Here is a 15,804-nt window from a genome sequence, read left to right as displayed (position 1 = left end):
GAGAGAGACAGAGAGAGAGAGAGAGAGAAAGAGAGAGTGAGTGAGCGAGTGTGTGTGTGTGTGTGTGAGTATGAGTGACTACATGTAAATATTGGCACGTAGATGTGTTCAGTCCAGGGGCCTCATGTATAAAACTTTGCGTAGATTCCATCCTTAAAGTGCGCGTATGCACATAAGGCAGAATTTGCGTACGCACAAAAGTTTTCAGATTTATAAAACCATGCGTACTCCAGAAACTGCGCAAAATTCCATTCATAAATCCCAATGAGCGGAAGATTGTGCGTACGTGCGTCCCACCCCCATCTCCTCCCCGAAACAACCATATATGGAGCGTACAACCCTTAGTTTTACTGGGCATAATATGGTCTGCATATCATTTTAATATGGATTGACATTACAAAACACAAGGAAAATATCGTAAAAATATATTTTTAAATTCAAAATAATAATAAAAAAATGCCAAAAATATATATTTGCTGAAATATATTTTTCACAAGTAAATACATTTTAAAACATTAAAACATATATTTAGCGCTTCATATATTTTAATTAAAGGAAATATATCCACGTCGCATTGGAAGAAAAACTTTGTTATGAACCTGTAAACAAAACAGTTTTAAAAAGATTAAAATTAAATAGTTTCAACTTAAAGTTATTGTGGAGGATTTTCTTTTTCCGGGTGGATGATCAAGACTATTGGTCCTCCTAGTTGTCAATCAGGACTCAGGAGTGTTGCGCAATTGCATTTTTTAAAAAGGGGAAAAGGCGGTTCTTTTCTAAAATTCGAGAAAATCCTCCGCTATACCTTTAAGTTAATTTTATTAATTATATTTTTTATTTAGCATATGTTTAAAATATACTTTTGGCCAGAGAAATTATACTTTTTTGCCTTATGGGTTTTTATGAAATTATAAAAACACTGTTTAAACACTGGCATTGTCAAAGTTGATACTGGTTTCACATATGGCCAGACAGGTGTTATTATATTCATAACATTTTTAATGGAAAACAAACTCAGAGGGAGATGAAATGTTTTTGACCAGCGGATGGAGGAGATCATTTCGGGTCATGTTCGTTTTTATCTCAGGCGGCAAGTGCATAATTTATACCATTGAACGCGACATGTGCATTAAGACTGCAATATTACATACCTTATAGAGAATATGCTGCTATAGGCAAGTAGATGAGCCCAGCATATAAAAGTTTTGTGTTAAGTGTTTCCCATAATAAAACAAAGACAATGATGTATTACGCGGCGCAGCCATAAGGCATTAATATATAAAAAAACAAAAGTTCAGTAGCTACAAACGAAAAGTTCAGTACAAAAATTAAAAAGCATATTTACAGGTAAGCAGATGAAACAAGAATATAAAAACCAATGAGTTTAATTACTTGTTAGTGTTTTTCTTATATAAACCCGCATTGAACGTATCTTTGTTTTAGGCTAAACTTTAAATGGGCTACGTTATTAAATGTCCTAGTACATCACATTATTTTTCATCATCTTACAGGTTATAAAGTTTATTGTAAAGGCACTCGGGTTTATTTCTGTCAATTGGCCCAATAAAATCAAAACAATGTTTTTTCAGTTTTGTCTATGATTAGATGATAAAGACTAACAAACTTCTTATCATTCCTCAAATACATGAAACATTAGCCTTTAGTGTTTGAGTGAAGAGAAGACTTATTCATATAGTTCTTTTGCGTTTCAAATACGCAGACGCGCTCATGACAGATGTGTGTGGGACTCCATTCACCGCAGAGGCTTCGTCTTTTCAATACTTTTCATCTGTTAAATATTTGCTACGCATAGGCAGATGCGACTCCTATATGCAGTTTGAGTGCTGATCTTCATGAATGAAACAGGAATATTAAAACTAAATGTGTTCTTTCAATCCGCTCAAAAAGAGTGCGTACTCACAGTAGAGAGCATCCGTACGGTGTGCACTTATTTGCGGCAAGTTTATTTTTTATAAATGCCGATATGTTCGTGGAAAATTGCGTACGCATATGCAACGTTTATACATCAGGCCCCTGGACTCTTATTGATCACGTAAAATGTAGGGCAGATCTGACTTTGAATAATCAGTGTAAAACATGTTACTTCTAGTTGCCAGCAGGTGGCGCTATGGCCATACGTGACTATTGGCATGTAGATGTGTTCAGTCCAGGACTCTTGTCAATTATGTAAAGTTTGGGACAGATCAGACATTGCATAATCATTGTAAACATGTCACTTCCTGTTGCCAGCTGGTGGCGCTATAACTATAAGTGACTATTGGCGTGTAATTGTGTTCAGTCCAGGACTCTTATCAATCATGTGGAGTTTGTGACTGATCAGACATTGCATAATCAGTGTAAACATGTCACTTCCTGTTGCCAGCTGGTGGCGCTATCACCATAAGTGACTATTGACATGAAGATGTGTTCAGTTCAGGACTCTTATCAATCATGTGAAGTTTGGGACAAATCCGACATTGCATAATCATTATAAACATGTCACTTCCTGTTGCCAGCTGGTGGCGCTATAACTATAAGTGACTATTGACATGAAGATGTGTTCAGTTCAGGACTCTTAGCAATCATGTGAAGTTTGGGACAAATCCGACATTGCATTATCATTGTAAACATGTTACTTCCGGTTACCAGCTGGTGGCGCTATGACCATAACTGACTATTGGCATCATAAGTGACTATTGACATGTAGATGTGTTTAGTCCAGGACTCTTATTAATCATAAGAAGTTTGGGACAGATCAGACATTGCATAATCATTGTAAACATGTCACTTCCTGTTGCCAGCTGGTGGCGCTATAACCATAAGTGACTATTGACATGTAGATGTGTTCAGGTCAGGACTCTTAGCAATCATGTGAAGTTTGGGACAGATCGGACACTGTATGCCTGAGTTCCAGCAACCTGTTTCATAGCGAAACATCAAACTTTGGCTGGCCGAAACAGACACAAATTTTAATATAGAATCAAATCCTTCGCAATTAAGCATCACAAAGGCCTTAAGATGAGACTCGCCAAATATGATGATGATCCGACGAAAACTGTAGGAGGAGTTAATTAAAGTATGACTGCTGGAAATGAGAAAAACGGAGCCAAAATCTGAGAAATAATTCAAAATAGCTGACTTCCTGTTTGGTTTAGGGCATTGCTCCAAGAGACTTTTTTGTAGGGCTTGTAATAATACATGAGCATACCGAAATTCGTACATGTACATTAAACACAGTCCAAGGGCTGCTTCATTGAATATTTGAAAGTGGCGCTAAAACATGTTCCTTCTGGTTGCCAGCTGGTGGCGCTATGGCTATAAATGAAAATTGTTATGTAGATGTGTTCAGGTCAGGACTCTTAGCAATCATGTGAAATTTGGGACAGATCGGACATTGTATGCATGAGTTCCAGCAACTTCCTGTTTCATGGGAAAACATCAAACTTTGTCGGGCCAGAACCGACACAAATTTTTACGTAGAGTCAAATCCTTAGCATCACAAAGGCCTTAAGATGACACTCACCAAATATGAAGATGATCCGACGAAAACTGTAGGAGGAGTTAGTTAAAGTATGACGCCTGGAAATGACAAAAACTGCGCCCAAATCACAAAAATAACTCCGAATAGCTGACTTCCTGTTTGGTTTACGGCTTCGCTCCAAGAGACTTTTTTGTAGGTCTTGTCATGCTACAGAAGCGTACCAAATTTCGGAATTGTACGTCAAACACAGTCCGAGGGCTGCTTTGTTGAAAATTTGTAGGTGGCGCTATAGAGCCATTTTCCCACGCCTAATTCCAAAGCCTACACCACATGTACATTTTCATCACTCTGGACATCTGTGCAAAATTTCATGAGTTTTCGAGTATATTTAGGCCCTCTAAAGTCCCGCTGAAGTCGGAGAAGAAAAAAAAAATAATAATAAATATAGCTGCAAGCAGCGATGGCGGGCCCTCGCACGTTTGTTTACCGCTACACGGTGTCTCCGAGAAAACGATGCACGGTGGGCAAGTGCATCAAGTGGGTAAATATCATGCTGCTACTGACCCATTTAGGTACTGTAGGTAAAAGAAACCCCACATTTTAGACAAACGGGGGCGCTAGTGAGCCACTAAATAGACACGCCTTTATCTGACGTTTTTGTCAACACTTAACAGCCGACAAATCTGATGTGTGTGCCAAATTTAAAGTTAATCTAAGCACACCAAGAGCCTTAAATATGCCTGACATAAAAGTAAAGTTTGACACGTTGCCATGGGAACAGCGTTAGAGATGTCAAAAATTCCTTCGCAATTTAGCGTCTACAATGTCTCAGCATCATGTTGACAACTTCTGGTGTGAATTGCATTATTTCCCTAGAAGGAGTATTAAAAAGAACATTGCATGCGACTGTCAGGCTTAAATAAGCCTTTAAAATGAAAGTAAAAAGTTTGACGCGTTGCCATGGGAACAGCGTTTGAGATATCAAAAATCCCTTCACTTTTTTATCATCTCCAATGTCTCGGCATCATGTTGACCACGTTTGGTGTCAATCGCATGAATATCCTAGAAGGAGTATTGAAAAGTTCACTGCATGGGCTTAAATATGCCTTTAAAATGAAAGTAAAGTTTGACGCGTTGTCGGGGGAACAACGTTTGAGATATCAAAAATCCCTTCGCAATTTATCATCTACTATGTCTTGGCATCATGTTGACCACTTTTGGTGTCAATCGCATAAACATTCTAGGACGAGTATTTAAAAGAACATCACATGGAACTGTCAAAAAAATCAACCTTTGTGACTGCAACACTTCCTGGCGCCTGGTGGTGGCGCTATACCCGAGACTTACAATAGGCACATCGATGCGATCGGAATCTTCAGACGAACAAACACCCCGCGTGTCATCACTATAAGACATTTTTTGCCTTAGATATTAGACACTTCCTGTTTCTCTGATTTCACCATGACTTTGCCGCTTCGCCATGGCAACACCGTTCGAGATATCAAAAATCCCTTCGCAATTTAGCAAGTCCAATGTCTTGACATCATGATCACCACATTTGGTGTCATTTGCATGAATCCCCTAGGAGGAGTATTCAAAAGTTCACCGCATGCATTTTTTAAACAATCCAAAATGGCGGACTTCCTGTTGGGCGGAGCTAAAATGTTAGAGGGCGAAAGTTGTTCGGGTCGATGAGATCTATATGCGTACCAACTTTCGTAAATATGCGTACATGTTTGCCCGATCTGTGCACTCCTGTTTGTTTTTGCATTACAGGGGGCGCTACAGAGCCCCCGTGCCACGCCCGTGTTCCAGCCTTTGGCTTTCGGCGATCACGGACGACTCTGATGTCTGTGCCAAATTTCAAGAGTTTTTGAGTATGTTAAGGCCCCCAAAATGTCCAAAAGTGTTGAAAAAAAAAAAAAAAAAAAAAATAAAAATAAAAAGAATAATCCGAGCAAAAACAATAGGGCTTCGCACCTTTCGGTGCAGGCCATTCTGGCCTGCTCCTCGGTGCTCGGGCCCTAATAACTCCTTGAAGAACAATAGGGTCCTCACACCCCGGTGTGCTCGGGCCCTAACTAATGTTCTTTTTTAGTTTCACCAATTTTCTGTTTTACTGTGATAACATTTGTGTTATATCGGCCTCATATTGGACATACAGCTTTCTTAATATGAAACCATATTGGTCGACCTCTAATATCATATATTAATATGTAATATACTGTATGTGTAAAAACCTCCACGCACTTATTCTGTTATTTTGACTTCCTTTTAGTTGGGGCAGTAATAAAAGCATACATGTATAAAGTGAAAGTTACAAATAAAGTGAAGATTGATATTAAGAAGAATAATTTTAATCCACTCTTGAGATTCCCTTCTTAAATCACACTTAAAACGCGAAGCTGTCTTAACGTCTTTCATAAACAAATTTATCCATCTCTGTCAGACAGTGTGAGAGGGGTTGGAAATCAATTTTGCTGACAAGGTGTTTATATGACACTAAAATTTATGGCTCCAAATGGATTGAAGTTTTAGGCACATAGTTGTTCTTTTGGCATGTAGCTTTTAAATAGACTGTCAGAAAAAGATGGATCTCCTATACTTTTATAGCCACCCTCCTTCCGCTTTCTCTCTCTCTTTCACACACACAAGGTTGTGTCTTAATCATTGTGTCAATGGTAGTGTGCTAAAGAGAGCTGCAGGGAAGAAGGGCTACAGAAAGAGAGCATCTTTAATCAGCATCCAGAGCTGGAGCTCTAATTTATCTTCTGGGTCTCGGTCAGGACTTTAGATGGACACTGATGCATGTACACACAACACACATCAGTGCATGCACCATTTAGTTGTGTATCAATTGTTGTAAGTCTTGCCTTCATTTTTACATTGTCCACATTGCTATTGTACTGTATGCACCTACTAGGTTCTGTTCTGTGTGGTTGCTAGGACTTCACAAGGTGGTTGCTAGGGTGTTCCCGGTGGTTTCAAATGATTGATTATCTAATCGAGTGAAAAGAAATCACCCCCTAGATTCGATGTGTCCCCTCAATGCAATTAAAACCAGCAAAAATCGCCAGTCCATTAGCTTAGACAATTAATTGTGCAGTCTTTAACAAGTACTGCAAGTATTACTGTTCTTTACAGGTACAAATGTTCTCACTGGGGCGGTAACTTTTTAAAAACTACACCTAAAAGGTGCATATTAGTACTTCAAAGGTACGCATTGGTACCTTAGAGGTACACACTGGTGCATACAGGACCCTTTTTAAAAGGACCCGTTTTTCCTGTTTTTTCGAAGATTTGATTGTGTTTATGGAGCGCAATATAAAATGTGTTCATGTTTAACATTTTTTGCACAGGAAACAAGTAATTGTGTGCACATGCCACCTTCTGGCAGGTGCAGGACAAAAAAACTACTAAAGTGAACAAAAATGTAATGTCCGCAACACTGCTTATAACTCCTATATTTAATAAAAGGCAACATTTCATTTGTAATGGTGTGGGGGATGTTTTCTTGGCACACTATAGGCCCCTTAGTGCCAACTGGGCATCATTTAAATGCCACAGCCTACCTGAGCATTGTTTCTGACCATGTCCATCCCTTTATGACCACCATGTACCCATCCTCTGATGGCTACTTCAAGCAGGATAATGCACCATGTCACAAAGCTTGAATCATTTCCAATTGGTTTCTTGAACATGACAATGAGTTCACTGTACTAAATTGGCCCCCACGCACCAGAACTCAACCCAATAGAGCATCTTTGGGATGTGGTGGAATGGGAGCTTCATGCCCTGGATATGCATCCCACAAATCTCCATCAACTGCAAGATGCTATCCTATCAATATAGGCCACCATTTCTAAAGAATGCTTTCAGCACCTTGTTGAATCAATGTCACGTAGAATAAAGGCAGTTCTGAAGACGAAAGGCGGTCAAACACAGTATTAGTATGGTGTTCCTAATAATCCTTTAGGTGAGTGTAGTGATGGCTGCATACACCACTATTACAGCACCTATATACAAAAAGACAAACTGACAAATGTGTTGGTACGTAGCTCAATTGGTAGAGCGTTGCATTAACAGCATAGGTCTTAGGTTTGATCCATTGGTTTGAAACATATCCTGCTAAAATGTATAGCTTGAATGCACTGTAAGTCACTTTGAATGAAACTATCTGCCAAATGCATAAACAGAAACCTTTAAGACAAACATATACAGTACTGAGCCATAAACTTTCATGTTAAGAGTATCCACAGACAAGGTCACCACATTGATCTTCGTCTGAATGTCTGAACATCTCAATTGCAGCCACAAGCCTGGGTCACGCTGTTCTGTCTTCTCCTGAATGATATATCCTGAATGAATGATATCTCACTAGAAGCACCTTTAACTTTTTAATCATACCAATGTAAGGCACTTTGAAGACAGAACATGCATCAGACTTTCAGTACAGGTCACATTATAAATGTGGAGATTATTCGTCCGCCTGTGACCTTGTCCAACCGTAAGGAAGGAACTATAAATTGCGTCTTACTTTGAGTCAAAGTTTGATGGAGGGCATGGTGATTTCAGACTCCTAAAGTTATAAAAGAAAGATAAAAGAAAGGCACCTCACCCCTGCTATGTGATTGAGTTGGAAAAGTACAAGCCAACGTTAGAGACGTGACATTTTATAATCAGTCACATCCATCTGGTGTTATTTCAGTGTAACTTCAACAGTGTAAAATACACATTGATATTTTGAAAAGCCACACGGTAGTCACGGATCATTATGAATAAGTTTTACATTGGTTTAACTGGAAGAGTAAGGATAACAACGTAAGGGCCATGGGTTCGATTCTTTACCTTAAACGCACTGTAAATCGTTTTGAATAAACCATCTCCCAAATTCATGAATGTAAAGGTAATAAGTGTGCGTACAATCAAAAAGACAAGATTTTCATTGCTTTCATCCTGTGTGTATGTGTGTGTGTGTGTGTGTGTGTGTGTGTGTGTGTGTGTGTGTGTGTGTGTGTGTGTGTGTGTGTGTGTGTGTGTGTGTGTGTGTGTGTGTGTGTGTGGAAAAAGAGAGAGAAACAATTTTGGCAGAGCATTGCCAGAGTTGGCAAGAGTTATTTCTACAGTACATAATTAATCGCAGTGTTTTACTCTTGAGAAGAGAGTGACAGAGTGTTTTGGCACAAAGCTATCACTATATGCCAGAACAAGGCTTGGTCACATTTGTGTGTGTTTGTTTTCTTGTGCAGTCATGTATAATTTATCCAATAAAAATTACAAGTTTCCCGAGACGCCTCAATGACATCCTATCACCCGTAAATGACAATGTGAAACGGGAGTGTAAATGTATAATGACGTACTTTTTTACGCAGGTCCTGGTTTGACACGATGATGACATTGGGGGGATCTCCAACAGCAGTGGCGGCTCCTCCGATGTTGGTGAAAATGACCTCAGCAATTAGGACGTGCCTGGGGTCCAAATTAAGCACCTCACACAACCTAGAATGCAGAACACAAGGCAAAACCTTTTTAGCACTAACTGCTAAGATGCTGAGATGGGGCATGTTAACACATTTAAAATTGTTTAAATCTAATGGCTTTACTTTGAATCCCTTGCCCCATAGACTTTCACTGTACCGTACACGGCATCTTATTTTTAAGGTAATAAATATGAATACCATAAATTACAATAGATTGCCTGCATCTGTGCAGCCAGTATTTACTGTAATTGAAAATACCAAAACCTCCTGTATTTTATGTTTACAGGAATAAACTGTAAAGTAATTTCACAATATGAATACTATAAAAATTACAGTAGTTTGCTGGCGTCTGTGCCTTCAGTATTTTACTGCAAATTGAACACACAGAAATCTACTGTATTTTATGTTTACAGTAATACACTGTAAAGTAATTTCACAATAGGAATACTATAAAAATTACAGTAGTTTGATGGCATCTGTGCTGCCAGTATTCTACTGTAAATTGAAAACTTCAAAATGTGGTGTATTTTATGTTTACAGTAATAAACTGTAAAGTAATTTCACAATAGGAATACTATAAAAATTACAGTAGTTTGATGGCATCTGTGCTGCCAGTATTCTACTGTAAATTGAAAACTTCTAAATGTGGTGTATTTTATGTTTACAGTAATAAACTGTAAAGTAATTTCACAATATGAACACTATAAAAATTACAGTAGTTTGCTGGCGTCTGTGCTGCCAGTATTTTACTGTAAATAAAAAATTCCGAAATCTACTGTATTTTATGTTTACAGTAATAAACTGTAAAGTACTTTCACAATAGGAATACTATAAAAATTACAGTAGTTTGCTGGCATCTGTTCTGCCAGTATTTAACTATAAATTGAACATACCGAAATGTACTGTATTTTATGTTCACAGTAATAAACTGTAAAGTAATTTCACAATATGAATACTATAAAAAAATTACAGTAGTTTGCTGGGGTCTGTGCCTTCAGTACTTTACTGTAAATTAAACAAATCGAAATCCACTGTATTTTACAGTAATAAACTGTAATTTCACAATAGGAATACTATAAAAATTACAGTAGTTTGATGGCATCTGTGCGGCCAGTATTTTACTGTAAATTGAAAAAACGAAATATACTGTATTTTATGTTCCCAGTAATAAACTGTAATTTCACAATAGGAATACTATAAAAATTACAGTAATTTGCTGGCATCTGTGCTGCCAGTATTTTACTGTAAATTGAACATCCCGAAATGTACTGTATTTATGTTTACATTAATAAACCCTATAGTAATTTCACAATAGGAATACTATAAAAATTACAGTAGTTTGCTGGCATCTGTGCTGCCAGTATTTTACAGTTATTTCAGCAAAAACAAACTTTCTGTGCAAGTGTGTTACTTTGAACAGAATATTAGTTTTTTTCATACACTTGTAAACTTAAGATAGAAAAAGAGCGCATTTAATAGCGTTACCTGATTGTAACAGGGGTGAAGAGCATCATGGTGGTCACATTATCAAGGAAAGCTGAGAGAACGGCCGCAATCAGGCAGAGAATCATAATCATTGGCCACACTCTTCCTCGGGACAACTGATACGCCTGTGTAGGGACATGCGCTGATTGGTTTACAGTTAGATCTTCTCCTCATAACTTCACATTATTGAAAACGAACAGGGCTGAAAATGAATTAAGCTTTATTCATGAACACTAACACGATCATCTGAATAAATCTCCAGCGGAAAGGAGAGTCCTCTGAGGCTCTCACAGAACACACTGTTGAAAAGGGAAATTTAATGAGGATTTAAGTCAAAAAATTGACACACATCCACAATGTTTGGCTCATTCAGGCTCTGGAGCTAAAGAATGTTCAGGAATGAAAAGTAAAGAGTTCTAAAAGAGACCTGCAGCGTAAGAGGCGGTCGCTATGGAGACATTATCAAGCTGTCTGAAATCATTCACATCAAGAGGCAACACTGGAGTGTTTTTACCCACCTGTGATATCACCACTTTCTTTGGAAGAAAACACACCCGCAACATGACTATACACATAGTCATTATTTTATTAGATAGAAAAGCGAAACTTCATGCTGTCCTGAGACTAAATTAAGTTAGGAGGGTTGTTACCATGAATTTATTTTAATTTGTGGGGCATGCCCCTGTCCAGAGTCTTTGTAAATATTCATGAATGGGACTGAAGGTTGTGTCATCTGGAGGACATATGCACAATTCTTCATACTGTCTCGTGCGCATCCATAATGTTTCTATGGGGCTTTTAAAGCAAGCTACAAAATCCTAGAAAATCAGGGTTGGCATATTCATCCCAATGGAGCGCATCACAAGATTTATTTTGATCCTTTTATTACGTCTAACCCATTTCCTTTATGATTTATGTACTTTTGCATCATTTCACAATGATTTGTTCGGTCTAATTTCTTTTTATCCATATATGGGCTTGACATTCAACCCATAAAGTTTAGATTAAAAACATTTGAGGGATCTCATCATCATGTGCTTGAGAGAGGGATTTTCAGGACAGCTATCATAATACCATTGCCGCAAAGCTTACTGGGTAAAATATTGTGATGGGATTACATATACAAAATAAAACAGGGACATCAGTAATGTAATCTGAGGGGTTTAAATCAATAACAGAAGGTTTACTTGTTGACTGTATGTCAACAGCTATTTGTATCTGTAAGCATATTATGTACAGTGTGAAATAATATACATAATATATTTAAGGTGGTGTGCACTGAGTGCTCTACAGGTAAACGTCCAATTGCTTGCAAAACATCTAACAAACATGCAGAAAACTCACCTTCACCGCACAATAGTCAAAGAAGCCGGTCTCAGAAAATATTGCCACCAGTATCATCTGTAGGTAAACAGGGAGGGTTATGAGACTCGAACATTTCATGGTTTCTATTTTTAGTTCTCCACCGTGACGTGTTGAAAAAAAATCACATTATGGCTGAAATACCACACGGTCTCCCGCTCAATTTCATGCCACATATATCCTGCTGTCATTTTGTCCACAGACACAGAAAAACACATCCTTGAAATATAGAAAATCAATACATTGAAACATCAACGTATTTTGGGTTTATTAAAGTGAACGTATCTAATGTAAAATGGCTCTTAGTGTCTCTCAGTGTGATTCTCTAAATTGACAGATAATGTGATTCATTTCCTTTCATCAATCTCAGATTTTCTTTTATGCCTCTCCTCAAATACTCCTACACATATAGTCTTCAGGATGAGGACTGATTGAACGTATTTGTTTCCATGGAGACAGCCACCGAACAAACAGAGATCTTGAAAAGGATGACGCTTGGGTAAAATTATTACACAGAAACCATGTTTTTATGTTTACTTGTGTTTCCATTTTCGTTATTTGTTTTATTGTTATGCGAAATAGAGACAAGGAATAATGGCAAAAAGAGGCCTTACTCCCTTGATGCCTTAGTAAACTACATCATTGCAAGTGCACAGAGGGAAAAGCTTTGGAGTTATTTAAGGAATAGCATTGGTAGATCTTAAAACGGATCTGTGAGAGTATTGCGGTAACCATGCATGTTGGTTTAATTTGCAGGGAACACACATGCACTCTTAGAATGAATATGTTAAAAACAACACATTAGTGTTGATTCTGGGACAACACACTAAATGCGTTGTCCCAGAATCCACCCATCTCTGTTACTATTGAAACAACACATTTTGTGTTACTTTTAACACAACTTGTGTTATATTTTAACACAAATCAACACAAAATGACACATGATGTGTTAAAATTACACATTGTGGGCCCAATCATACACCCGGCGCAATGCAGTGACTTTTGCTAGTTTCAACCCAGCGCAATCGTCATTTTCACATTTAGTGCAACGTTGTTTAAATATCAAATGCATTTGCGCCCAATGTTGCGCCCATGGGCGTTCTGGTCTGAAAACGAGGTGTGTTCAGGCGCATTGTTGGCGCCTTGCTATTTTGAGGCAACTAAAATAGACTATGCCATTGATCAACAAAAACCTGGTCTAAAATCTAAAGTCAATGGCGTAACAGTGTTTTTGTTATTTAATGAGCGCATTAGAAATATGCGCCTATAAACGGGACAGCAACTCGGGTTTGCTTAACACATGGATGCATAGCAGCACAAAAACGCTTTTAAATATGAAAAATTAAATGATTAAAATTTAAAAGATTATTATTGAGTCTCTTGGAAATAAATGAGGATTGATTATGCGACGTTAGAAGGCGTAAAGAGCTGCTTCACCTGTAGCCTGGTAAGTAAATAAATGCTTTGCTTTAAGCAAATGCATCTATTTTTAAATGTTTTTTTAAATGCCACCCCATGGGTTTATTGTATATGATGAGTTTGTACGTGTGGATTTGGTGAGATGAGAATCTTTTTAAGTAATAATTTTTTTTAAATCCATGGCGCTGTTGTAGTGCTGAAACGCTTCGGCTCTTGGCGCATTTGTAAATGATTTATCTCTTGTTTGTATTTTTTAGAGTATAAACCTTTTCTTGCATATTTGCAAATTATTTTATGAGATTACAATGATTATGTAGGATATCAATACATTTACAGCCATTAAAAGCCTGTTATTTGTACTTCTATGACTGAAAGAAAACGTCTTTTAAAGGTTTTAATTAGGGCTGTCAAAATTAACGCGTTAATAACGCGTTAACGCAAATTCATTTTAACGCCACTAATTTTATTAACGGAGATTAACGCAACGCGCAATTTCTGTTTGACCCTTGGTCCAGCCCATAGTTGAATGAACAGAGACGCAGACAAATGTGACTCTCTCTAAATGAGTAAAAGGTTTTCATAGAAATAAGAACATTAAGCAAATCGTCTACCAAATCCAATGCTCTAAATGCTCGTTGGACATCTGATATGATCTTTATTTATACGTCTGAGAGGTGTAACGTTACCGTCCTCCTCATGCTTAATCTAATACAAAAATGCGTCTCAATTCATTTTGGTTTCGCTTTTTTGCATGACTTAGAAAATAGACTGCAGGACTTGCTTGATGTTAAAAGAGTCATTAAGAGAGATAAAGTTCGGTACCTGATTAATGTTAAAGAGTTATTAAGAGCGACAAGACTCAAAAGCGATCCCCTCACGCTGACTGACTGATATCTGAAGCGCGTGCACACAGACGCGCGAGTGCGCGACCCGGATATATAGACATCTACACAAAATTACAGTTTTACAAATATCTGTTTTGATAAGAATTCACGCAGGTAGGCTCTATAATCTGTTATGTTTTAAGTAAATGTTTGGTTAACTGTTGGGTAAAACTATCTGATGTGTAACATTATATTAGATCACTTAGATTTTAAGCAGTCTGTCTCAATGTCAATCAAACAAAAGGAAAAAAAGTTGAACATACATTGATGATGTTTTTGCTTTGTGTGTGCTAAATCTATTAGTTTTACCAGTGATTTTAAGGTATTGATGTGGTAATATAATGTATGGATGTGGAAATGTTTGTGGTAATTTGACTCTTTCAACTTCAAACACGTGTAGTTCTGTCATATTTTGTTATATTTCAACAAATCATGCATTGTTCTATGTTTTAATAGAGAATGTCAAAATATGAACAACTATATTTTTTTTAAATTTGCTAATTCCGACTCAATTTGCCAGCACATGTCACAAATGATGCAGCAGCAAACAAAAATGGAGAAAGAAAAATCTTCTGAAAGGAAAATTCATATACAAAACAATGGCTGGTGATTCTGTTAAAATGTAAACAGGCTATTGTTAACATACATTTGCATAAAGCATCTATATATGTAAATATGATTAGAATATTAAAAACCTGAAAAGTGTTAAATTAGGGTAAATTTAGAATGGATAAAAATGTGCGATTAATTTGCGATTAATCGCAGTTAACTCATGAAATCATGCGATTAATCTAGATTAATTTTTTTAATCTATTGACAGCCCTAGTTTTAATCTTTAAAAATTTTAATTTCAATAAAAATGAAAACAACCAATTTTTTTCATTATTTTTAAACTGGGGGTCTTCTCCTTCCGCTTAGTTTTTCAGTTTACAAAGTCCGTCATCTAAATAGGGATTAGGCATAGCGCCAGCACAACTAACTTTTAAAGGGGATGAGGGATAAGACTCTCATTGGTTTATTGCACGTTACGCCCAAAACACACCCATTACCAGGCATGGATTAACGCACGGGCCTACTGGGCACTTGCCCAGGGCACTGGGCCAGCAGGGGGCTCTGTCAAATTTACTGTGTCTATTCTTTTCAAGTAAATATTTTAATTTTTATTTTATTTTCAGCAAAATTTTGTTAAATATTGAGGAATAATGTAATTTTTTTTTGCAGTTGAAAAGTATTACCTAGTAAATAAATCAAATAAGTAATTTTAATGTATTGCTGCGCTGTTGAAAGGGACATCTAGAGGCGAGTGAAAAGCATTGCGTAATATAAAAGTTACGCGTAGAAGATGGTTACTCAAAGACCAAAACAAAAATGAGTTTAAAACCACAACCAAGTGGATCAATGATAAGAAAGCACAAAAGGACAGCTTTTCCTGACCATGCCAGTCAGCAATTGTGAAGGAGAATGTTCATTTTCTGGCAAGAGTAAAAAACGAACTAAGAAGCAAAATGTATCAAGGATGTCTTTAATGACCATTGAATGCGATGTTGTGAGGGAACTGGATTTTGATGATGTGGTGGAAGCGTTTTCTCTGAGGAAATCGAGAAAGATACCCCTCAGCTAAGGTAAATGTAAACCAACTTTTTTTTTAAACCAACTTTTTTGTTCTAAGCTAGGGGCTGGACACACCAAAGCT

The 15,804-nt window shown here is 37.3% G+C and overlaps 1 protein-coding gene across 1 annotated transcript in view; it reads right to left on the bottom strand.

The window, feature by feature from the left end:
• Nucleotides 1–15,804, bottom strand: part of oca2 (oculocutaneous albinism II) — a 126,297-nt gene that overhangs the window by 84,744 nt on the left and 25,749 nt on the right. The window contains exons 12-14 of the mRNA XM_055213307.2: nt 11,791–11,847; nt 10,447–10,571; nt 8,842–8,980 (exon numbers count right to left, since the gene is read on the bottom strand). Coding sequence (XP_055069282.2) covers nt 8,842–8,980; nt 10,447–10,571; nt 11,791–11,847 — 321 coding nt within the window. The remainder of the gene's footprint in view (nt 1–8,841; nt 8,981–10,446; nt 10,572–11,790; nt 11,848–15,804) is intronic.

This window comes from Misgurnus anguillicaudatus, chromosome 8 (genome assembly GCF_027580225.2).
Source record: "Misgurnus anguillicaudatus chromosome 8, ASM2758022v2, whole genome shotgun sequence".
Classification (NCBI taxonomy): Eukaryota; Metazoa; Chordata; class Actinopteri; order Cypriniformes; family Cobitidae; genus Misgurnus; species Misgurnus anguillicaudatus.
This window is presented reverse-complemented; position numbering and strand designations above follow the sequence as displayed.